The sequence below is a fragment of the Mobula birostris genome, chromosome 11 (genome assembly GCF_030028105.1).
Source record: "Mobula birostris isolate sMobBir1 chromosome 11, sMobBir1.hap1, whole genome shotgun sequence".
NCBI lineage: Eukaryota > Metazoa > Chordata > Chondrichthyes > Myliobatiformes > Myliobatidae > Mobula > Mobula birostris.
The window spans coordinates 22,828,681-22,852,629 of record NC_092380.1 but is presented as its reverse complement, the minus strand read 5'-3'; the positions used below and the strand labels follow the sequence as shown (position 1 = coordinate 22,852,629).

General features: G+C 47.4%; 1 protein-coding gene across 1 annotated transcript in view; it reads right to left on the bottom strand.

Annotated features, from left to right (window-relative positions):
• Positions 1 to 393: 393 nt before the first annotated feature.
• The window catches only part of LOC140204930 (transcription factor Spi-B-like), a 42,488-nt gene continuing 18,932 nt past the window's right edge, over positions 394 to 23,949 (bottom strand). The window contains exons 2-6 of the mRNA XM_072271909.1: positions 20,281 to 20,305; positions 14,339 to 14,432; positions 13,721 to 13,917; positions 8,967 to 9,129; positions 394 to 2,894 (exon numbers count right to left, since the gene is read on the bottom strand). Of these exons, the coding sequence (XP_072128010.1) occupies positions 2,575 to 2,894; positions 8,967 to 9,129; positions 13,721 to 13,917; positions 14,339 to 14,432; positions 20,281 to 20,305 (799 nt within the window). The 3' untranslated portion in view covers positions 394 to 2,574. The remainder of the gene's footprint in view (positions 2,895 to 8,966; positions 9,130 to 13,720; positions 13,918 to 14,338; positions 14,433 to 20,280; positions 20,306 to 23,949) is intronic.

The following is a 23,949-nucleotide window of genomic DNA, read 5'->3' as shown; positions in this document are numbered from 1 at the left end:
TGTAAATTGGTTGATACAGTAGAACTGCCGATTCGCAGCTACAGGTACCCTTGTTAGATCGCGACCGCTCTCGCTGTCCGTGTAGAGTTCGCATGTTCTCCCTTTGTGACCGCCTGGGGTTTCCCTCACAGCCCAAAGGCGCGCAGGTTGGTGGGTTAATGTTTGGTGGTTGGTCGAATAGGGAATGGGGAATGGGAAATGGGAAAGTGGAGATTAGTATGAATGATGTGTCTCGGCCCGAAACGTCGACTGTTTATTCCTCTCCATAGAGGCTGCCTGACCTGTTGAGTTCCTCCAGCATTGTGCGTGTGTTACGGTTAATGGTCAGGGCAGACTCTGAGCGAGAGAGACAGTTTCTGTGCCGAGCACCGTAACTAATGACAAAGATCGCTGTTAAACTTCGATTCTCTGTTTAATCTTGTTAAACATACAAACATATCAAACTCCTGACGTGACTGAACAGTTAGTACGAAGAGAATAAAACTTGTGGTATTTACATTTATTTACAACACGGGACGGACGGGACGGTGCCTAAAGCTGAGGTAAAGAAGGCTACCTTGGCTTAACTCCCGTATATTTCCGACCCCCTACACTCCCTCAAGGCAGTATGTGAGGACAATGCTCCTAGACACTGGAAGCAGGGACCCTCAGAACCCCGCGAACGGGCATCCCTGTGGGAGTGCGTGGTGTTCGATAGCCAGACGCACTGGTTTGGTAGTTCGAAGCAGGGCACTTTCTGTACAATACACTAAGAGATAATTAAGACTCATAAAACAAAACCAGAAGCTGACCCCACCCCCCACCCCCCACCCCCGCTTGGATTCTTAATGATACAAAACTCGTTTCCAAAACCCACCCACACCTCCCCTCAAGTTCCATGAATATACACAGCTACATCAAACATCCTGGTAGAGATATTTTTATGGATTTGATCCTTCGCTTCCACCCCCGGTCCCTCTGGATCCTTTCGCGTGTTTAATGCTTCTACTGCGGGTGTCTCCAGGAAGGAGACCCGCTGGCTCACCCCTCCCTCCGCGGCTCCAGAATGGACCGACCCTTTTGAGCAACTTAATGCCAACTTTGAATGTGTACACTGAACACTGTGAGACTCTTGCTCATTTTAAATCGACTCCCTACTGAGAGCTGGGGGCTAGGTGCTCGCTGCCCCTCCGAGATGTCACTTGCCCTCTAAATCTGCCCTGTGTTGACCAGGGAGGCCCCCATCGACCATGGACCCATATGATTAGGGCCGCCCTCAAATGGCTCCGCCCCTTTAACGATTCAAGATGTCCAATTGGACAGATGGAAGGCCGATTGATGGGGCGTTGACCAAAGGGAGTTTGGGGATCAGTTTTGCGTGATGGATGGGCAGGGCATGAGACCAATCGAATCAATCCGAGGCGGTGCTCAAATACTCTGTGACCGGCTTTAAGAAATCCAAATTTTAAAATTAAAATTTGGATTAAAATTAAAATTAAAAATTTTAAAACTGGCTTTTAAAATTAAAATCTGCTGACTTACTCAAAGTAGTCGCCCCGCACTTTGATGGATTACAAGGATTTTTTTTGCCTTCTGTGCGGACAGCAGTGGTATGGTGGGCATCAAAGATTACGGGGAGAAGGTAGAGGGAAATATCAGCCAATATGGAATGGCGGAACAGACTTGATGGGCCGAATGGCACAATTCTACTCCTATGTCTTCCAAGTCGTACCTGGTGGGTGCTGATAAATCTCTGGATTTCCAGCATATGCAGAATTTATGATAACCCTCTAGTCCTGGAGCGATCCGGATTCAGGTCGGGCCAGGATCAGAGAGAGAGGACGTCAGGAGAGGAAGGGGTTAGAGTATGGCGAGCCGCGGCTGATCGGAGCCCCAGCTCCAACACCTGCGCCCCCCACCCCACCGGTCTACCTCTGACAAAGCCCTGGCGAGTGGGGATTCAGACTCTAATGACTGGAAATCGCCAAACTGAGTTAACAACTTCTACTTTTGTTTTCCTGGGGGTTTGGGGCAGAAGCGTCACAATTTCACCTTCCTTCGCTGAAGGAAGTGCTTCCAAACTTCGCTCATTGCTTCAAGAGTACGCCCAGTTTCTCCCCCCTCGCTGAACTTCCAATCACTATTCCCCCTCCCTCCCCCACCCACTTAAACCCCCTACCCTATACAAATATGAAAAAAAACAGAAAATGCTGCAAATAGCAGGCGAGGCAGCCTCTGGAGAGAAAGAGCTAACAATTTTAAATTGATCACTTCTCATTGTATCTCGCATCTCAAGCACCCCAAAAGTTATTTCTATCTACCCCTGGGGGGGGGGTGGAGCTTCCCAATTTATTAAACAACCGCCTTTAACCTTCTGAGCAACGTGGCAGAACAAGGTCACTATAGCTTTACTCGGAGCGCTGCCCATGAACGCGGCCCATGAGCCTGGGAAAACAAGATGCCAATAATTTCAACAGCGCTCTCTTAAGACAAACTAACACATCGCAAAAGGGAACAAGGAAGTAAATGCTTTGTTAAAACCGGCGTTCTTGTCTCAATGAAATTTAGACTCTGTTCCAGCTCTCTCCGGGGACTCTAGGGCATGTAGCTGGCTTTACAGTCCACCTTTTTCTGGCCGAGCAACGTGCCGTCGAACTGGTAGGTTAACTTCTTCTTGATCTTGCGAATCTCGCCCGTCTTGCCGTAGTTCCTCAGTGCTCGGGCCATCTTCTGGTAGGTCATCTTCTTGCGATTGCCCTTCTGCATGCCCCAGCGGTGGGCCAGCATCTCCTTGTGCTTGGAGGAGAACTGGAAGGTGCCCTTTTCTCTGTCCACCCACCACACGCAGTCCCGCATGTCTCCGCTCTTCAGTAGCTCCAGCAGGAACTGGTAGAGACGGACTTTCTTCCGGGCACCTGAAAAGGGTAAGGCACAAGACCATAAGGCACAGAAGCGGTATTAGGCCATTCAGCCCATTGTATTCTGGCTGTCTCATCCCCCTCAAACCCCATTCTCACACCTTCTCCCCACAATCTCTGACGCCCTTTCTAATCAAGAACCTATCAACTTTAAATATACCAAATGACTTGGCCTCCACGTCTGTGGCAATGAATGCCACAGATTCATCACACGCTGGCTAAATAAATTCCCCCTCATCTCTGTTCTAAAGGGACATCCTTCTATTCTGAGGCTGGGCCCTGTTTGGACTTTCCCACTATTGGAAACATCGTCTCCACAGCCACTCTGTGAAGGCCTTTCAATAATCGATAGGTTTCAATGAGATCCCTCCTCACTCTAAACTTCAGGGCGTACAAGCCCAGAGCTATCGAGCGCTCTTCATACATTAACCCTTTCATATCTGGGATCGTTCTCGTGAACTTCTCCAAGGACAGCACGTCCTTTCTTAGAAAATAGTTGGAGGGAGAGATAGAGGGCAGAGGCTGAAGGTCAATTAGACTCAAAGAGACAAAGAGGTGGAATAGACACAAGAGAAAGCCCTTGGTGGAACCTGGAGCAACATGCAAAATGCTGGAGGACTCAGAGTCCCTCCCCACCATCAGTAGTATCAACAGGAGACACTGCTCCAAGCAGGCAACGTCCATCATCAAAAATGCCCACCACCCAGGCCATGCCATCTACAGAAGTCTGAATGAAGTCCCACACCTCAATTACCCCTCAACCACCAGACCCTTGAACCAAAGGGCATAACTTCACCCAACTTCACTCACCCCATCACTGAACTGTTCTCACAACCTATGGACTCACTTTCAAGGACCCTTTGTCTCATGTTCGCAATAATTTTTGCTTATTTATTTATTATTATTTCTTTATTTTTGTATTTGCGCAGGTTTTTGTCTTGTGCACAACGGTTGAAAGCCCAAGTTGGCACGTTCCTTCATGGATTCTATTATGGTTATTCTCTACTATGAATTTATTGAGTATACAAACAAGGAAATGAATCTCAAGGTTGAATATGCTGACTTAGATGTACTTTGATAATAAATTTACTTTGAACTTTGAATCTCCAGGTGCAGGAACAGTGACTTCCCTTCAATCATTCATTTCTTGAAGCAACAGACAAAAGCCTATCCACTACTTCAGAATATCAACATTATGACCAATTTAGCTTTTTTTGTTCTAATTGTGTTTTTTTGTGTAAATTTTGTATATTCTTCTTGTCAAATTTGTGCATGATGTGATGCTACTTATGTGCCTGTAATACTGCTCCAGGTAGGCTTCTCGTTGTCCCCGTGTGTGCGTGTACTAAGGGAAATGAAGAGTTGACATTTCAGGCCAAGACCCTTGATACAGACTGAAAGGTAGATGGGAGACAGTCAGTGTAAAGAGGTGATGGTGATAGGGAAGGGAGGAGCAAGAGTGAGCAGGTGATGGGTAGATCCAGCTGAGGAGGGGTAATGGGCAGACAGAGGAGAGGATGGTGGGAATAGCGACAGAGGCTCGAAGGTGAGAGGAGAGGTGACAAAGGGCTGAAGGTGATGGTACTTGAAAGGGGAGGGAGGTAGGGAGGGCAGATGGTAACTGTGGGGGGGGCGAAGGAGAAGGTGGAGGGGGGAAAGAAACAGTGATGAGGGCTGAGGTGGGTGCAGGACAGGGGCTCCCAACGTGGGGTCCATGGACAACTTGCATAATAAAAAAAGTTTGGGAACCCCTGGTGCAGGGGGAACTGGATAGGTGGGGGATAAGTGCTCTAGTGAGGAACAGCAAACGAGAACTTTACAACAAAGGGATGAGCTGGCAGGAGACTGGGCCAAGATCAGTCTACAGGTGAACAGACCCGTGGGAGTGAAACAGCAGTTAGTACTGCTAAGCAATAACCTCTAGCCTGAGTTCAATCCCGACCTCAGCCGCTCTCTGTGGGCAGAGTTTGCACGTTCCTCGTGAGTTTCATAGAACACAAAACTAAACAAGATGCAAGGCCAGAACAAGGTAGATTGTGAGGTCAGGAGTTCACCTTATCATCTGAGGGAGCCAGTCTTATAACAGGAGGGTAGAAGCTGCCCTTAAGTCTGGTGGCATATGCTTTTTTGTACCTTCTATCTGATGGAAGAGTGGAGAAGGGAGAATGCCCAGGGCAATTCTATACCTAAGAGGGCTGTGGAGGCCCGATGGCTGCATATAGTCAAGCCAGAGATTGAAAAACCTAGAACATAGAACACTACTGCCCAGCACAGGCCATTTGTCCCATGATGTTATGCTTACCTTTTAGCCTACTCCAAGATCAATCTAACCTTTCCCTCCCACATAGCCCTCCATTCCCCTTTCATCAATAGTTCCCCCGAGACCAACCAGTTTCCAATCACCTCCCAATGACGTGCAGGAGGAGGGGAGGAGAACAAGCTGGCAGGGGATAGGTGAGACCAGGTGAGGAAGGCAGGTGGGGGGATAGGGGAGAGGGTGATGATGGGAGAAGCTGGCAGGGGATAGGTGAGACCAGGTGAGGAAGGCAGGTGGGGGGATAGGGGAGAGGGTGATGATGGGAGAAGCTGGCAGGGGATAGGTGGAAGAGGTAAAGACCTGAAGAAAAAGGAATGTAATAGGAGAAGAGAGTGGACCATTGGAAAATGGGAAGGAAGGAGGGCACCAGAGGGAGGTGATAAGCAGATGAGGAGAAGAGAAGGGGTGAGAAGGGAGCCAGAATGGGGAATAGAAAGAGAAGGAGGTGAGGGGAAAAATTATTGTAGGTTGGAGAACTCGAAGTTTATGCCATCAGTTTGGAGGCTACCCGGATATGATATGACATGTTGCTCCTCCAACCTTGGGGTGGCCTCATTGCAGCAGTAGAGGAGGCCTTGGATTGACATGATGGGATGGGAAAGGGAAGTAGAATTAAGATGGTCAGGCACTGGGAAACCATGGTAGAGGGAGCAAAGGTAGTTTGAGATTGCAGAGAAGGTAATTGGTTTTGTTATCATCACATGAGATCCAGCGAAAAGCTTTGCTTGCATGCCATCAAGACAAACTATAAGTAGGATGGGATAGTCGAAGGGAAAAATAGAGTTACAGAGAGCGTGCAGTGCAGGCAATCAAGTAAAGTATAAGGGTCATAACAAGGTAGACTGAGACATCAAGTCGTTATCTTTATCGTACAAGAGGTTTATTCAGGAACAGCAGATTGAGCGGTGGAGCAGTAAATCAAGGGAGCAATCTTCAAAAGGGTGAGACCAAATGAATTTAGAAACATAGAAAACATAGAAAATAGGTGCAGGAGTAGGCCATTCGGCCCTTCGAGCCTGCACCGCCATTCAGTATGATCATGGCTGATCATCCAACTCAGAACCCTGTACCAGCCTTCCCTCCATACCCCCTGATCCCTTTACCACAAGGGCCATATCTAACTCCCTGTTAAATATAGCCAATGAACTGGCCTCAACTGTTTCCTGTGGCAGAGAATTCCACAGATTCACCACTCTCTGTGTGAAGAAGTTTTTCCTCATCTCGGTCCTAAAAGGCTTCCCCTTTATCCTCAAACTGTGACCCCTCGTTCTGTACTTCCCCAACATCGGGAACAATCTTCCTGCATCTAGCCTGTCCAATCCCTTTAGGATTTTATACGTTTCAATCAGATCCCCCCTCCATCTTCTAAATTCCAATGAGTATAAGCCTAGTTCATCCAGTCTTTCATCATATGAAAGTCCTGCCATCCCAGGAATCAATCTGGTGAACCTTCTTTGTACTCCCTCTATGGCAAGGATGTCTTTCCTCAGATTAGGGGACCAAAACTGCACACAATACTCCAGGTGTGGTCTCACCAAGGCCTTGTACAACTGCAGTAGTACCTCCCTGCTCCTGTACTCGAATCATCTCGCTATAAATGCCAGCATACCATTCGCCTTTTTCACCGCCTGCTGTACCTGCATGCCCACTTTCAATGACTGGTGTATAATGACACCCAGGTCTCGTTGCACCTCCCCTTTTCCTAATCGGCCACCATTCAGATAATAATCTGTTTTCCTGTTTTATTACGAGCCGATGGAGGGGGGGGTTCGTGAGACATACTTATTAAGTAAAAGAATATTAAAAATGTGTTGGTAGGGGGGGAATGAGTCAAAAATATGGCGGACAGAAATGTCTGGCTCTGTTGCAGATAAAAAAGAGTGAGTTGCCCAAAATCAGAAAATTTGATATTTTGTTAGATGAAGCAGCCATGTGTGACTAAACTACACACATGTGGTGAACAAGTGCAAGGTTTGGGTTCTTTTAATAACAACCCCCCCCCCCAGAGTCTGACATACTCACACCCGAAGCCCTAGGGAGCTTCTATGTATGCGGTGGAAACTTGTGCCTGTTTGAGTCACCCGCAAAGGAAAGGAGCAAAAAAAAACATCAAATCATGTTTACGATTAGCAAAGTTGTGAAGCCAAATAAGGAGACTGATCAGATGTGTGACACCGTCCGGTAGCATGATCTGTAATGGGTCTGACATCAGCCTCACATCTTTAACCAAAGAAAAATTTCTCACCAGTTCCTTTTTCTTGCCTATGTCCTTTGGGAACTAACTCAGCGGGCAGTCAAACACTAGGGTCCAGAATAAACCTTCACACCAAGCTGCAGTCAACAGAACGCACAGCACAGCATCAGCTTAGAACCAGGCCTTCCAGCCCAGCTAGCCCATGCCACCTATGCCAGTTCCATTTGCCCACGTTTGGACCACATCCCTCTAAACCAGGGGTTCCCAACCTTTTTTTATACCAATGCCATTAAACAAAGGGTCCATGGGCCCTAAGTTGAGAATACCTACTCTAAACCTTTCCTATCCATGTACCTATCCAAGTGACTTTTAAATGTTGTTATTTGCACCTGTCTCAACCAATTCCCATGGCAGCTCATTCCATATACGGACCACCCCCTAGGAGAAGAGGTTTCTCCTCAGCTCTCTCTTCTCACCTTAATCCTATGCCCTCTAGTTCTTGATTCACTAATCCTGGGGAAAAGACTGAGTGCATTCACCTTACTGATGCCCCCTCGTGATTTTATATACCTCTATATGGCCACTCCTCATTCTCCTATGTTCCAATGGGAAAAAAATCCTAACCTACTCAACCTTTCTCCATACCTCAGTCCCTCGAGTCCCAGCAAGATCCTTGTCAATCTTTTCTGTGTTGATGCTTTTCTTCCTATAGCAGGGTGACCAGAACTAAACAATATTCCAAATGCAGCCTTGCACATCTGCAACATAACATCCCAACTTCTATATTCAGTAATGAAGGCCAACAGGCCAAATGGCTTCTTCGCCACTGTCTACCTGTAACTCCACTTTAAAGGAGGCAAATAAATGGACTCCCAGGTCCCTCCGTTCTAACACACTCCCTCTGGCTAACTCCTGGCTCTACCACTCACGATGGAAATTCCTACGCTGATTTATCTTCCCGAAATGCAACCGCTCATGCTTATCCAAGTTAAACTCCATTTGGCATCCCTTGACCCATTTACCCAGCCGATTGAGATCATTCTGTAATTTCTGATAGCCATCTTCACAGTCTACGACACCACTTTTATGTGTGGCGAACACTTCCCTCCACCTCCCTCCCCACAGTAGCACTATCTATCCACCAGTAGCGCAGGAAAGGACATGGTGAGTGTTCCAAGTTAGTGGGTGTTGGCGTGTGGTATGGAAGGAACAGTTAGAGACAGAGAGATAATTATAGAGAGATAGCGATAGATAGAGACATAGGGAGACAGATAGGTAGAGATGGAGATAGATATGGGGGTGAATAATCTTAACGTTCCTCCACAAACATGTTTCCTCTCACGATTCTCTCATTCAAGGAGAAGCTGCCCAGCTTTTCCACTTTCCCTGCACAACAACTCCCCCATCTCGCACATGATCCGAGGAAATCCCATCCACAGCCACTCTCGGATCTGGTGCCCTCCCCAGATGTAGACCCGAAATGCCAGCCCCATCACCACATGCTCCAGCAGCCACTGGGAGGCTGGAATTGGTGTGGCTTCCACTGGTTGACACTGACCTCCATCGTGTGTTGAGGATTCCCTGGGAGGGATGTTCTCGTCAAATTCGCTGTCGGAAACCTCCAGCACGGGGCTGCCCACGTTGTAGTCATCATCTTCCGATACAGAGGGGCTGGAGGTGTCGGCGGACGTCTGGTATGAAGGGTACAGCATCGGGAACACCTGCAGGGTACAGGAAAGGACATGGTGACATGGTGAGGTTGAGATAGAGAAAGACAGGTAGCTAGATAGGGGCAGAGATAAAGAAACAGATAGGTGGAGATATAGATAAAGATACACAGCTCCATTGCCACGTTCAAGTTTGCTGATGACATCACTGCCATTGGCCAAATCAAATCAGCATACAGGAGGGCGACTGAAAATCTGGCCGAGTGGTGCCACAACAACAACCTCTCACTCAGTGTCAGCAAGACCAAGCAGCTGATTATTGATCTCAGGAGGAGGAATCCAGAGGTCCAAGAGCCAGTCCTCATCGGATGATCAGAGGCGGAAAGGGTCAGCAACTTCAAATTCCTCACTGTTACAATTTCAGAGGACCTGTCCTGGGCTCAATATGTAAATGCAATTATGAAGAAAGCACGACAGTGCCTCTGCTTCTTTAGAAGTTGGCAAAGATTCAGCATGACATCTAAAACTTCGACAAACTTCTATAGATGTGTGGTAGAGAGTATATTGACTGGCTGCATCACAGCCTGGTATGGAAACACCAAAGCCCTTGAACAGGAAATCCTACAGAAAGTAGTGGATATAGCCCAGTCCATTATGGGTAAAGCCCTCCCCTCCTTTGAGCATCTCTACACGAAGCATTGTCACAGGAAAGTAGCACCCATCACCAAGGTCATGCTCTCTTCTCGCTGCTGCCATCAGGAAGGTGGTACAGGAGCCTCAGCATTCACACCATCAGGTTCAGGAACATCCCTTCCATCCCAATGAGCCTGTGCAGCCTGATTACACCCATATGACCAGTTAATCTACCAACCCACACACCTTTGCGATGTAGGAGGAAACCAGAGCACCCAGAGAATCAGAATCTGAATCAGGTTTATTATCACCGGCATGTGATGTGAAATTTATTAACTTAGCAGCAGCAGTTCAATGCAATACATAATCTAGCAGAGAAAAATATAAATAAAATAAAACATAATAATAAATAAACAAGTAAATCAATTATGTGTATTGAATGGATTTTTTTAAAAACGTGCATAAGCAGAAATACTGTATATTTTAAAAAGTGAGGTAGTGTCCAAAAATTCAATGTCCCTTTAGGAATCAGATGGCAGAGGGGAAGAAGCTGTTCCTGAGTCATTGAGTGTGTGACTTCAGGCTTCTGTACCTCCTACCTGATGGTAACAGTGAGAGAAGGACATGCCCTGGGTGCTGGAGGTCCTTAATAATGGACGCTGCCTTTCTGAGACACCGCTTCCTGAAGATGCCCTGGGTACTTCGTAGGCAAGTACTCAAGATGGAGCTGACTAGATTTATAACCTTCTGCAGCTTCTTTCGGTCCTGAGCAGTAGCCCCTCCATACCAGACAGTGATGCTCTCTACGGTACAAATATAGAAGTTTTTGAGTGTATTGGTTGACATACCAAATCTCTTCAAACTTCTAATAAAGTATAGCCGCTGTCTTGCCTTCTTTATAACTACATCGATATGTTGTGACCAGGTTAGATTCTCAGAGATCTTGACACCCAGGAACTTGAAACTGCTCACCCTCATCACTTCTAATCCCTTTATGAGGATTGGCATGTGTTCCTTTGTCTTACCCTTCCTGAAGTCCACAATCAGCTCTTTTGTCTTACTGACGTTGAGTGCCAGGTTGTTGCTGTGGCACCATTCCACTAGTTGGCATATCTCACTCCTGTACGCTCTCTCATCACCACCTGAGATTCTATCAACAATGGATGTATTGTCAGCAGATTTATAGATGGTATTTGAGCTATGCCTAGCCACACAGTCATGTGTATATAGAGAGTAGAGCAGTGGGCTAAGCACACACCCCTGAGGTGCGCCAGTGTTGATCGTCAGCGAAGAGGAGATGTTATCACCAATCCACACAGACTGTGGTCCTCAGGTTAGGAAGTCGAGGATCCAATTGCAGATGGAGGTACAGAGGCCCAGGTTCTGCAGCTTCTCAATCAGGATTGTGGGAATGATGGTACTAAATGCTGAGCTATAGTCGATGAACAGCATCCTGACGTAGGTGTTTGTGTTGTCCAGGGGTGGTCTAAAGCCACGTGGAGAGTCATTGAGATTATGTCTGCCATTGACCTATTGTGGCAGTAGGCAAGTTGCAGCGGGTCCAGGTCCTTGCTGAGGCTGGAGTTCAGTCTAGTCATGACCAACCTCTCAAAGCATTTCATCACTGTCGATGTGAGTGCTACCGGGCAATAGTCGTTAAGGCAGCCCACATTATTCTTCTTAGGCACTGGTATAATTGTTGCCTTTTTGAAGCAAGTGGGAACTTCCGTCTGTAGCAGTGAGAGGTTGAAAACCCACACAGAGGAAACCCCCACCTTCGTGGGGAGATCATACAAACTCCTATCAGACAGCAGCAGGGATTGAACTTAGATTGGCAGTGCTGTATTAATGTATTAGCTAATCTCTACACCACCGCACTGCCTTTTCTTTTATAAACTCAAATAACAAATCCTCTTTATTTCTGTTTCAATGTTTCTCCAGGGAGAGAGAGAGAGAGAGAGATCATCATTTGCCCTTTGACCTTTCACTTCTCTGTCCCTACCTGCCAGCTATTGGTCACACAACAATCCAATCCCCATTGGGCATATCCCCATTAGTCCATTAGAGAGCCTTTTTCTCCTCTACTTCCCCCACTATTAATGAACCAAAGTGACACAACTGTCCTGCAATTCCCTTTCTTCACCTCTCAAACTGCAGGAGATTAACACTGACTTGGGGAGACCGGGGAAATCCCAGAGGGTTGTCCACTAAACCCAATGAAAATGGTTGTCATTCCCACCCCATTTATGGATGGCCATCCAGGAAGGACAGATGAGGATGTCCTAGTAAGTTTTCCCCTGGGGTTGGCAAAGATACTGTAGCTATCCATAGGGCAGTGAAGCGTCCCACCCAGGCGAACTGCCTGGCCAAGTTCCAGGGGTATGTCCATGCCCGGAATAACAGCAGAGAGGGAATACATGGTGTCAGAGGTTACCATGGAGGTGTTCCAGGGGATAAATGCCATCCTGACTGAAATGAGAACGTTAATTTAATTTGGCTTGTGTAGTAATAGTGTTACTCATTGTTAGAGTCCACGTGCTTGTAATATTTTGTAGTATTGTAACGTTAAAAGTAAACTTATCAAACCTGTCACCATATAAACCCTGAGATTAATTTCCTTGTGGGCATTCATAGTAAATACAAAGAACCACAATAGAATTGATGAAGAATTGCACACACAGACAACCAATATACAAAGGACAATGAAGTGTGCAAAAAGACCAAAAGATATAGGAGCCATTTGGCCCCTCGAGTCTGCTCCACTATTTCATCATGGCTGATCCAATTTCCCTCTCAGCCCCAATCTCCTGCCTTCTCCCCATATCCCTTCATGCCCTGACCAATCAGGAATTTGTCAACCTCTGCCTTAAACGTACGTAAACAGTTAGCCTCCACAGCTGCCTGTGGCAAAGAATTCCACAGATTCGCCACTCTCTGGCTAATGAAATACCTCCTCATCTGCCTTCTAAAAAGACGACCCTCTATTCTGAGGCTGTGTCCTCTGGTCTTAGACACTTCCCATCATTGGAAACATCCTCTCCACATTCCACCCTATCAAGGCCTTCCACCATTCTATAGGTTTCAATGAGGTCACCCCTCACTCTATCAGTTAAAAAAATGAATCGCTGATGTCCAATAACCAAAATAATAATAGTGGTGGCATGGTAGCGTAGAGGTTAGCACAACGCTTTACAGTACCAGCGACCTGGGTTCAATTCCCACCACGGCCTGTAAAGAGTTTGTACATTCTCCCTGTGACCGCATGGGTTTCCTCTGGGTGCTCCGGTTTCCTCCCACAGTCCAAAGACGTACAGGTCAGTAGCTTAACTGGTCATTGTAAATTGTTCGGTGATTAGGCTAGGATTAAATCAGGGGATTGCCGAGCGGCACAGCTCGTAAGGGCCTATTCCGCGCCGTATCTCAATAAATAAATAAAAATAAGTATTGGGAGTGTTGGCACGTGGCCAAGTGGTTAAGGCATTCATCCAGTGATCTGAAGGTCGCTAGTTCAAGCCTTGGCTGAGGCAACGCGTTGTGTCCTTGAGCAAGGCACTTAACCACACATTGCTCTGCGACAACACCGGTGCCAAGCTGTGTGGGTTCTAATGCCCTTCCCTTGGACAACATCGGTGTTGTGGAGAGTGGAGACTTGCTGCATGGGCAACTGCTGGTCTTCCATACAACCTTGCCCAGGCCTGCGTCCTGGAAACCTTCCAAGGTGCAAATCCATGGTCTCATGAGACTAACAGATACATAAAGTATTGGGAACATGAGGTGTAGAATCCTTGAAAGTGAGCCCATAGTTTGTGGGATGTGCTCAGGGCTGAGGTGAGTGAAGCTATCCCCTCTGGCTCAGGAGCCTGATGTAATAACTGGTGGGGTGGGACCCACGGCTCCTGTACCTTCTTCCTGATGGCAGCAGTGAGAAGAGAGCCTGGGCTGGACGGTAGCGGTCCATGATGATGGATGTAATTTGCAATAAAGGTATCTTCCTGTAAAAAGAGAGATGTACCTGGTTGTACTCCTCGTCCAAGGGGCAGGCGTTGTGGTTCGGCAGTGGAGGGTCCGGGTTACTCACCACCTCCAGAGGGAACTGCGGGTACAGGCTCTGAAGGTGGGAGACGGCCACGTTCTGAAGCTGTGTGAACTGCCCGCCGTCAAAGTGGTCGTAGCCAATGGCGTGGTGCTCCGTCCCAGTCCAGTAATGATCTGCGTGCAGACAGAGGCGGCCCGTTAGAGGGTGGTGGGCGGCCCGGACGGTACAGTGGCGTGACGCTTTACAGCACCAGCGATCGTGACTCAATTCCCGCCGCTGTCTGTGGGAAGAGTGCACGTTCCCCTCCACGACCGCGCGGCCTTCCTCCGGGGTGTTCCGGCTTCCTCCCACGCTCCCAGAACGTTACGGGAGAGCGAGGGGCAGATGAGGGAACGAGCACAAGCCTCCACCAGTGCGGGAGAGAGGCGGGGACGCCGTGGTCAAGCGCGACAGCTCCCGCTGCGTTTCAACAGCGGCACTGTTCTTTTGGAAGGGGCGGGGAAAGAGTGGACATTGACTGGATCAGGGACTTAAACCCGTGGGGAGACGCAGGCAGGGTTCCAAACGCTTCACCCCGAGGGGTCTGACACCCACCTGTAGGCTGTTCGGGATCGGCCACATAATACGAGTAGAGTGTGGCTGGGTGCTTGCAGTATGCGTCCGTTTCGTATGACACCGTGTCAGGGTACTGTAGGGAAGAAGCACAATTCCTAGCTTTACTCAATCACTCTTCATTGCCCGATGAACACAGAGCATAACCCCGTAACCCATAGGAGTGGCTATTCGGCCCATCGGGTCTGCTGTTCCACTCCATCACGGCTGATGTATCATCCCCCTCAACCCGATTCTCCTGCCTCCGTCCCGTAACCTTCGATGCCCTATCTATCAATCTCTGCTTGAAATAACTTGCCCTCCGCAGCCATCTGTGGCAATGATTTCAGAGATTACCTGCCCCCTGGTTAGGGTAATTCCTCCCCATCTCTGTTCTTACCGGACGTCCCTCCTTTCCAGGTCTTCCCAACCTTTTTGATGCCATGGACCAATACCATTAAGCTAGGGTTCCGTGGTCCCCAGGGTGGCCACCCCTGCTGTATTCTGAGGCTGTATCCCCTGCTCCGAGGCTCCCCCACTGCTGGAAACATCCTCTCCACATCCACTCTAGCTTGGCTTTCCAGTATTCGGTGCGTTTAAGTTGAGATTCCCCTCCCCAGCCATTCTTCTAAACTCCAGAAAGTACAGACCCAGGGCCATTTAAATGCTCCTCACACTTTAACCCTTTCATTCCCAGGCTCATATTCATAAACCTCCTCTGGATCCTCCCCAGTGCCAGCGCCTACTTTCTCAGATACAGGGCCTAAAGCTGCTTATTATGCCCCAGATGTGGTCTGCCCAATGCCTAATTAAGCCTCAGCATTACATCCTTGCTTTGACAGTACAGCTCACATCCAGGCCCTTCAGCCCACAATGTCTGTACTGAGCATGACGCTAAATTGAACTAAATATCTTCTGATCCGTATCTCTATTCCCTGTGTCTGTCTAAACTCCTCTTAATGCCACTTTACAGTATCCCCTTCCACCCGTACCTCGGACGAAAACTTGCCCGCAACAGCATCACAGGCCCATCGGTACATACAGCACAGAGAAAGAACATAAATTATATGAGCTCAACGTAGATTGGAAGACCGCTTTGCCGAGCATCTGTGCTCTGTCCATCAGAAGAAGCAGGATCTCCCAGTGGCCACCCATTTTAATACCACTTCCCATTCCCATTCCGATATGTCCATCCATGGTCTCCTCCACTGTCGTGATGAGGCCACACTCAGGTTGGAGGAACAACACCTTATATTCCATTTGGGTAGCCTCCAACCTGATGGCATGAACATCGATTTCTCAAACTCCCAGTAATGCCTCCCCAAACTTTCCCCCTTCTCCATTTCCCGTCCCCCTTTCCCTCTCTCACCTTATCTCCTTGCCTGCCCATCACCTCCCTCTGGTGCTCCTTCCCCCTTTTTCTTTCTTCCATGGCCTTCTGTCTCTTTCCCTATCAACTTCCCAGCTCTTTACTTCATCCCTCCCCCTCCCGGTTTCACCTGTCACCTTGTGCTTTTTCTCCTCCCCCTCACCTTTTCAAATCTACTCCTCAGCCTTTTTTCTCCAGTCCTGCTGAAGGGTTTCGGCCCAAAATGGCGATTGTACTTTTTTTCCATAGATGCTGCCTGGCCTGCTGAGATCCTCCAGCATTTTGTGTGTGTTACTTAGTGGAGAATCTGATATTTACTGTGGTTTAGCAACTGGCTTGGCACAGACAGGAACCCTTCTTGTGGATTTAATTTTTGTGCCAACGGAAGGTGGGGGGGGGGGGGGGAAGTGTTTCTATTTAGTCCCTACCTTCAGAACTGGAGTATTCTGTCCACACTGCACGCGAGTGTTGGCCAAGCAGCAAGGCAAGAACACCACGAGGAATTAAAGCATTCTCCGATAAAACCACCACTCAGTTCAAGCTCCTGTACGCAAGGCTGGCAGCCGGCCATTGGATTTGAATGTTTCCCCAACAGACGTTGGTGTGCTGTTTTGCTCTGAGCTCGAGCACACCAGACATCTTGGCTGCCAATTTCTGCATTGGGCTCAGGTGGACAGTAAACCCACGCTCCCATCTGTTTCCTCTTCGCATCTCTGTGACACTCTTATCTATGTTGCCAGTGCTCTCAGTGGGGACAGGAGCTGGGTGAGATTGCCTAATGGAGTGTGCAAATAATTTGAATGGGCGGATGCCCCTGCCCTCGCTGACCGCGACCTGCCTCCCTCAGTCTCTGTGGTGCCGAGTGTTAGCTCGTAACCAAGCAGTCTAGCTCCTGCCTACCTAGGCCTCAACTGTTTGGCCCTTCTGCCAATGGCTGGAGGGACCGCATTCAATGTCAGCGTGTCAACGATGGGTTTGGGGAATGGAGTTCTGTACAGACAGGAGGCACGAGGGCCAGTGAACCCCCACCACCCCCGTGCCCCCCCGCCAGCAAGGTACACAGATCAGTGAGACTGGAGTTTGAGGCCTAATGTTCAGGGTCCCATCACTGGAGAATCTAGAGTTCACGGTCTGGAGTTTGGGTTCTCATCCAGGGCCCGAATCCATCGTCATCGGCAGATTCAGGGGTCGATACCGAAGGTTGATCAGAAGTCTGGAAGTCGAGGCCTCGATGGCCACGTTCCCGAGTCTGTCAATCTCAGCGAGTCCTCAGGGGAGGTCCAAGGCCCAATGCCCGCCAATGCCCGATCTGCTGGAGGCCGGAGGCTGGAGGCTGAAGACGGCGGGTCCTGGGGTTGGATTTCTGTGTCTGTGAGCACGTGGAGGGAAGAAGGCGGCTTGTTTTGCTGTTGTTGTTTTGTCTCTGTTGTGGACACGCTACGTTGCTGACGTAATGTGAGGTGACACTTGCAGACCGCCCCGGCACACCCATGGGTGTGGTGGTTGTTAATGCAAACGATGCATTTCACTTTTTATTTCAACGTACATGTGATAAGTAAATCTGATACAATCGTGGAGAGGCAGGTCATAAAAATGGCAGGGTTTGGGCTCTCCAATAAATCTCAAGCGTGCCCTGTCCCTGGATATTTTAACGCAGATCTGTGCTGGCAGCATCTCCCTTGGAGGCAGCGGATTGAGCAATGGGCTTCAGCTTAATACATACCTCCTGACGGAAAGTCACATGCTCCGCTGCCCACCGGAAAACTGATCGACAAGATCATTGAGAAAGAGTCAGAAGGGGAAATGAGAGACTTTTTCTTTCAGTTTTGTTATGGACACATTCCTTGAAACAGGGTGCGGTAAAGCTAAGCAGTTCACTGAAAAACACAGGATATTGGATAAGCAGATGGATGGGAAGATTTTAGAGCTGGGGGGGTCCCCAATCTTTTTTTATGCCTTGGACCCCACCATTAACCAAAGCCATTATGTGAGAGGAGCCCGCTGTCAGTGCTGATGTGACCCCTGCCCTCTCCCCCCCCGCCCGAATATCAGCTGTGGCTTGGCTCTGCTCTGCACTGGAGTTGTGCTGGGGCTGGACTGGTTGTGCTGGGAGTGCTGGGGCTGGGCTGGGCTCTGTGCTGGGGCTGGGCTGTATGTGCTGGAACAGCGCTGGCCCTTGCTTCTGCTCTGTGCTGACACTGTGCTGGAGCTGGACTGGTTGTGCTGGAGCTGTGCTTGGAGTTCTGGAATCTGATGGGTCTGCTGGAGATAGGCTGGACTCTGTGCTGGGTGCATTGGGGCTGTGATGGAGTACACCACATGACCCAAGAATAAGCAGGCTTTGGCCTCCAGGACACAAGTTCAATATTAACTTCCCCAATTTTAACTCTCTAAGGAAATCAGACAAATACTCAGAAAGCAAAAACTTTGAAAGACAAGATTGTAAGATGAATGTACCAATGATGTTCCTGGTTTCCTTTAATAATCTTCAGTACAGTTTCTGGAACCTTTGAAATATAGTGGGCTCCTGCCTGCGCCTGACAGTACAAACCACAGCACTGAAGCACCAATATACAGGGAACAAGACTGACTGCAGTAAACTCCTGCAGACATCTGCAACACCCGCCTGCTCTTGGGTCCATCGGTATATCAGTAGCCCAAGCTGACAGTCAAGACAGAGGGATGCCCACCGCAAGCAATCTCCATTCGGGTCTGATACCGCCTCTGACTCTCTCATGGGCTTTGGGGTGTCCAGTGCAAAAGCTACCAGGTTTGCCCGCTCCTGTGGGGTGGGTATGGCTACTGAGGGCACAGTAACGCAGCAGTTCGTTGAACGTTTTACAGTGCCAGCGATCGAGGTTCAGTTCTCAGCTCTGTCTGTGAGGACCTGGTACGTTCTCCACACCCGCTTCGGTTTCCTTCTCCAACCCAAAGACATACAGGTTAGGGGTTTTGTGAGTTGTGGGCACGCTACGTTGGAGCCAGAAAGGTGGCAACACTTGCGGGCTGCCCCCAGGACGTCCTCGGACTGTGTCGGTTGTTAATGCAAAGCGACGCATTTCACTGTACGTTTCGAGGTGCATCTGACAAATCAGGCTAATGAAGAAAAGCTGCCCTGGGTCCCCCTAATTCTTTTACTCATCGAGTACGTTGTTAGTTTTATACGCAATCTTTCAGCCAATATCTTCAAGGCAATGATACTGGGACAACACTCTAAAGGGCCTGGAGATGCAAGTACATAAATTCTGTAGTGGTTGTGAACCGTGGCTCATGGCGTAGGACTGGGCCTGGTCTTTTAACCACATAAGATACAGGAGCAGAATTAGGCCATTTGGCCAATTTGTTCAGCCTTCTCCCTATAACCCCTCACTAATCAAGAACATATCAACCTCCACTTTCTATATACAATGATTTGACCCCCACAGCCATCTGTGACAATGAATTCCGCTGATCCACCACACTCTAGCTAAAGAAATTTCTCCTCATTTCTGTTCTAAAGGGACATCCCTCTATTCTGAGGCTGTGCCCTCTGATCCTAGACTCTCCCACCAGTGGAAACATCCTCTCCGCGTCCACCCTATCTCGGCCTTTCGATCTTCTGTAGCATTCAATGAGATCCCCCTCATTCTTCTAAACTCCAGTGAGTACAGGCCCAGAGCCTACAAATGCTCAAACTGTCGCCGTGACAGTCAAAAAAATCAGGTAATGTGGGGAAAAGAAGGAATGAAGTAACGGAATGCTGGAGGAACTCGGCAGGTCAGGCAGCATCTATGGAGAGGAATAAACAGTCATTGTTTTGGGCCGAGACCCTTTATCAGGACTGGAAAGAAGGCAGAATGAGGAGGTGAGGGTTTAGAGAGCAAAGGACTCCATGTGGATGCCATTCAGATGTGTACCAGAGTCACAGATTCTGGGTTCCAGAACACAGAACATCACAACACAGACAAGAGAAAACCTGCAGATTCTTAGAATATTACAGTTCAGTACAGGCTCTTTGGCCCACAACATTGTGCTGACCCTTTAACCCACTCTCAATCAATCTACCCTTCCCTCCTGTAGAACACACAGCATCGTATTATGAAGCAAATCTTACTGCAGCATTAGAATGAGACAGAAGGACATTCAGCCCATTGAGGCCATGCCAGTGTCTGGCAGAGCAATCCCAGCAGTCTTGCTCCCGTGACCCTCAGGTGGCTCCCACTAGTTCCTTAAGAGGAGTATGGATAGGTTCATGGATGAGAGGGGTATGGAAGGCCATGGTCCAGTCGCAGGTGGATGGAGCTAGCAGGAAGACGTACAGTACAGGCCCTTCGGCCCCGCAATGTTGTGCTGACCTTTTAACCTACTCCAAGATCAATCTAACCCTTCCCTCCCGCATAGCCCTCCATTTCCCATCATCCGCGTGCCTATCTCTTAAACGCCCCTAATGTATCTGCCTCTACCACCACTCCAGCATGGCGTTCCACACACCCACCCCTCTGTGTTTAAAAAACAAGATCAAACCCATCATAAGGCAAAACTGTACACTCATTTGCAAACTGTATTTAGTAAGTTTGATAAAGTGTTTCATACTTACTATAGAAATCTGTGACGGTTCAATCCTAGAGAAAAAGCAAAAATAAAAGAATATTAGGAGTGTTAACACATCACCTAGCATCACCATATGTACATTCAGCCAGTCTGTGTATATAACAGTTACTTTTACATTCTGTTTTATATGACTGCTTTTATATTTATGCTTATTGTGTTTTTTTTTGTAATCTTTATGCTTATTGTGTTTTTTTTTTGCTGCATCAGATCGGAGTAACAGTAATTCCCGTTCTCCTTTACACTTCTGTACTGAAGAACAACAGTAAACATTCTTGAATCTTGAACTAAACACCAGCAGAAAAGTACGAGACCCCTCCCACTCCCCACTGTTCCAGTGCTGACATAATCCTCAGGGGTACAGATGCCAACAAGTGTGGAACGGTTCCGTTCTGGGAGTACCCTGTTCCAAAACCAGATCAACTCCCCCGATGGGGCAGTGGGAGGTGTCAGTGAGAGGGGCTTCCACAGTGGCTGGTGCATTCCCCTTATTTAAAGCTTTAAACTGCACTGCAGCCGCAAAACAAACAAATTTCATGCCACATGTCAGTGCTAGTAAATCTGTCAAAAGTCAAAGTAAATTTATTACCCAAGCAACCGTATCCTAACGTGATTCATTTTCTTGCAGGTACTTACAGAGAAATAAAAAATACAATAGAATTTATGAAACTATGCGTAAACAAAGACTGACAAACAACCAATGTTCGAAAGAAGACAGATCGTGCAGATAAGAAATAAATAAATAAGACTGAGAATTTAAGTTGTAGATCATGAGTTGTAGAGTCCTTGAAAGTGAGTCTGTAGGTTGTGGAACTAGCTCAGAGTTGTGGTGAGTAAAGTTATCCACGCCAGTTCAGGAGCCGGAAGGTTGTAGGGTAATAACGGTACCTGAACCTGGTGGTGTGAGACCAAAGGCTCTCGTACTTCCAGCCTGATGGTTATAACCTGAAGAGAGCTTGGCCTGGATGGTGGGGGTCCTTGATGGAATGCTGCTTTCTTGCGACAGCACTCCTAGTAGATGTGCTTATTGGTGGGGAGGGCTTTGCCTGTGATGGACTGAGTCTTATCCACCTCTTTCTATAGACTTTTCCATTTCTAGGCATTGGTGTTTCCACACCAGGCCATGATGTAACCAGTCAGGATACTCTCCACCAAAGTTCCCTCCAAGGTGTGCACGCACACATCTTTTGCTACCAGCACGCAGAGGAATTTAAACTGCGCACAAAAGGTTGTCACCTTCTACCCCATTGGCACGTTAAGTATATTTCATGATCATACACAATCACATTTTCCGGTTTCTGATGAAGACTGTGTTGACAACATGTGTTTGCGATGATTTGTTTGCAGATTTTAGAACTGGGCTTATTTATACTGTTTTTGTTCAGAAATTACTGATTCACTATGTCGAATTCCAAAGAAACAAAGGGTATGAAGTGCTAAAGAACTGCTAGTTCAATTAAAGTGGAATGGCTTAATGAAACAATAGAAACTGCTACACTGACAGCTCATGAGATCAGGAACATGCAGCTAAGAGAAATATTTATGTACAGTACAGAAACTGGTGTTACCAATACAGAAAGTGGAGTGATACTTGGAAACTTGACTTTTTAAAGCGTCATTTGGCAAGCAAATCACATATGGACTAAGCAATATTGCATCCGTATTGTACTGTCTCAGTATTTTTATATTTGTGTGTTGTAGCACTTTTTTTATTCGCAGTTATTTTGTAAATAACACTATTCCTTGCATTTCTGGTCAGATGCTAAATGTATTTCATTGGCTTTGTATCTGTACTCGGCACAATGACAATAAAGTTGAATCTAATCTAATCTAATATGGACGGTGTGCAAAAGCTGTGGCGAGAAAATCCTTCATTACCCGCTACAGGCCTGCTAGGTATGTTTTATGAGAGCGCAGATGAACGAGAGCAAAAACAATAAACCCAGAGGAGATCAAAGACCTTATTGACAGTTTTTTGCTGGCTGGTAAGATGAATACCTCTATATATAAAATTCACTGAGCAAAAAATTTGCACAGCACAAGATTTTTGTGCACTCTGGCCATTACAAATTAGAGGGAACACTGCTCTCCACTGTGCATCTATAGAAGTTCGCTAAAGTTTTAGGTGACATGCCAACTCTTTGCAAACTTCTAAGGAAGTAGTGGAAGATTCTGATTCCTTCTTTAACTGGGCACATTCAGGCACTGCCTTACACTTTTGACCAGACTACCAAGATCTCAGGTTTCTAGTCACTCCAGCCTCAATTGCAAATAAGCAAATACAACATGGAACAGCACAGGAACAGGCCCTTCAGCCCACAATCTCTGTGCTGTCCACGATGCCAAACTAAACTGCACACCTCCCTGCACATGGACTACACCCCTCTATTCCCTGCCTGAACAAGAGTCTGTCCAAATGCCTTTAAACAGCTTCTACATTTAAATAGAAAATAAAAACAAGCAGACTCTAGAACTGAAACGAAAACAGTTTCTCTTTTCACAGATGCTGAACCATAGAGAGTTTCCAGCACTTTCTGCATTTAAGCAGTATCTCCCACTGCAGGTCATCTCAAAATACACTCAGTGGCCTCTTTATTAGGTACAACTGTACACCTGCTCGTTAATGCAAATAGTTAATCAGCCAATCATGTGGCAGCAACTCAATGTACAAACGCATGCAGACTTGGTCAAGTTGTTGTCCAGACCAAACATCAGAATGTGACCTAAGTGACTTTGACCATGGAATTATTGTTGGCGCCAGGCAAGGTGGGTGGTTTGAGTATCTCACAAACTGCTGATCTCCTGGGATTTTCGAGAATTTACAGAGAATGGTGCGATAGACAAAAAAAACATCCGGTGAGTGGCAGTTCTATGGGTGAAAACACTTTGTTTATGAAAGAGGTCAGAGGAGAATGGCCAGAAAGTTTCATGCTGACAGGAAGGCAATAGTAACTCATATAACCATAGGTTCTACACTAGGTCATGACGAAACCAGTCAAGGTACTCTATATCTACAGAAGTTTTTAGAAACTATAGAAGTTTGTCAGTTTTAGATAAGATTTCGAATCTATGCAAACTTCTAAGAAAGTAAAGTTGCTGCCATGCCATATTTGTGAAATGACTACAGTCACTACAACATATGACAAGGTGCTCTGTTCAGTTCCCCTCTGATTCTACAAGCACTGACCGCCAGCCAGAGGAATCCCATTCACCCTGCAGCCTCAATCCAAGTGCTTCCCGTACTTAAACGCTGCTACTCAAGCTGGCTGACCGCTCTGATGTCTTCAAGGGATCTGGTGTGTTACACACTCACCGTGCAAGATCATCACTAAATGCCATCCCCAGGTTACAAGTTTACAGACGTCCAGAAGTCAGTTTTACATTGAACATGGAAACTATAGCACAGTACAAGCACTATGTTCTGTCAAACCTTTAATAGACTCCAAGATTCATGTAACCCGCCCCCCCCCGTATCGTCCTCCATTTTTCTATCATCCATGTGCCTTTCTAAGAGTCTCTTAAAGGCTCCTAATGTATTTGCCTCTAGCGCCACCCCTGACCAGGTGTTTCCTGCCCCCACCACTCTCTGTGTAAAAAAAAATCACACAATCATAAAGCAAAAATATGCAGTATATATATTTGCAAAATTTATCTAGTA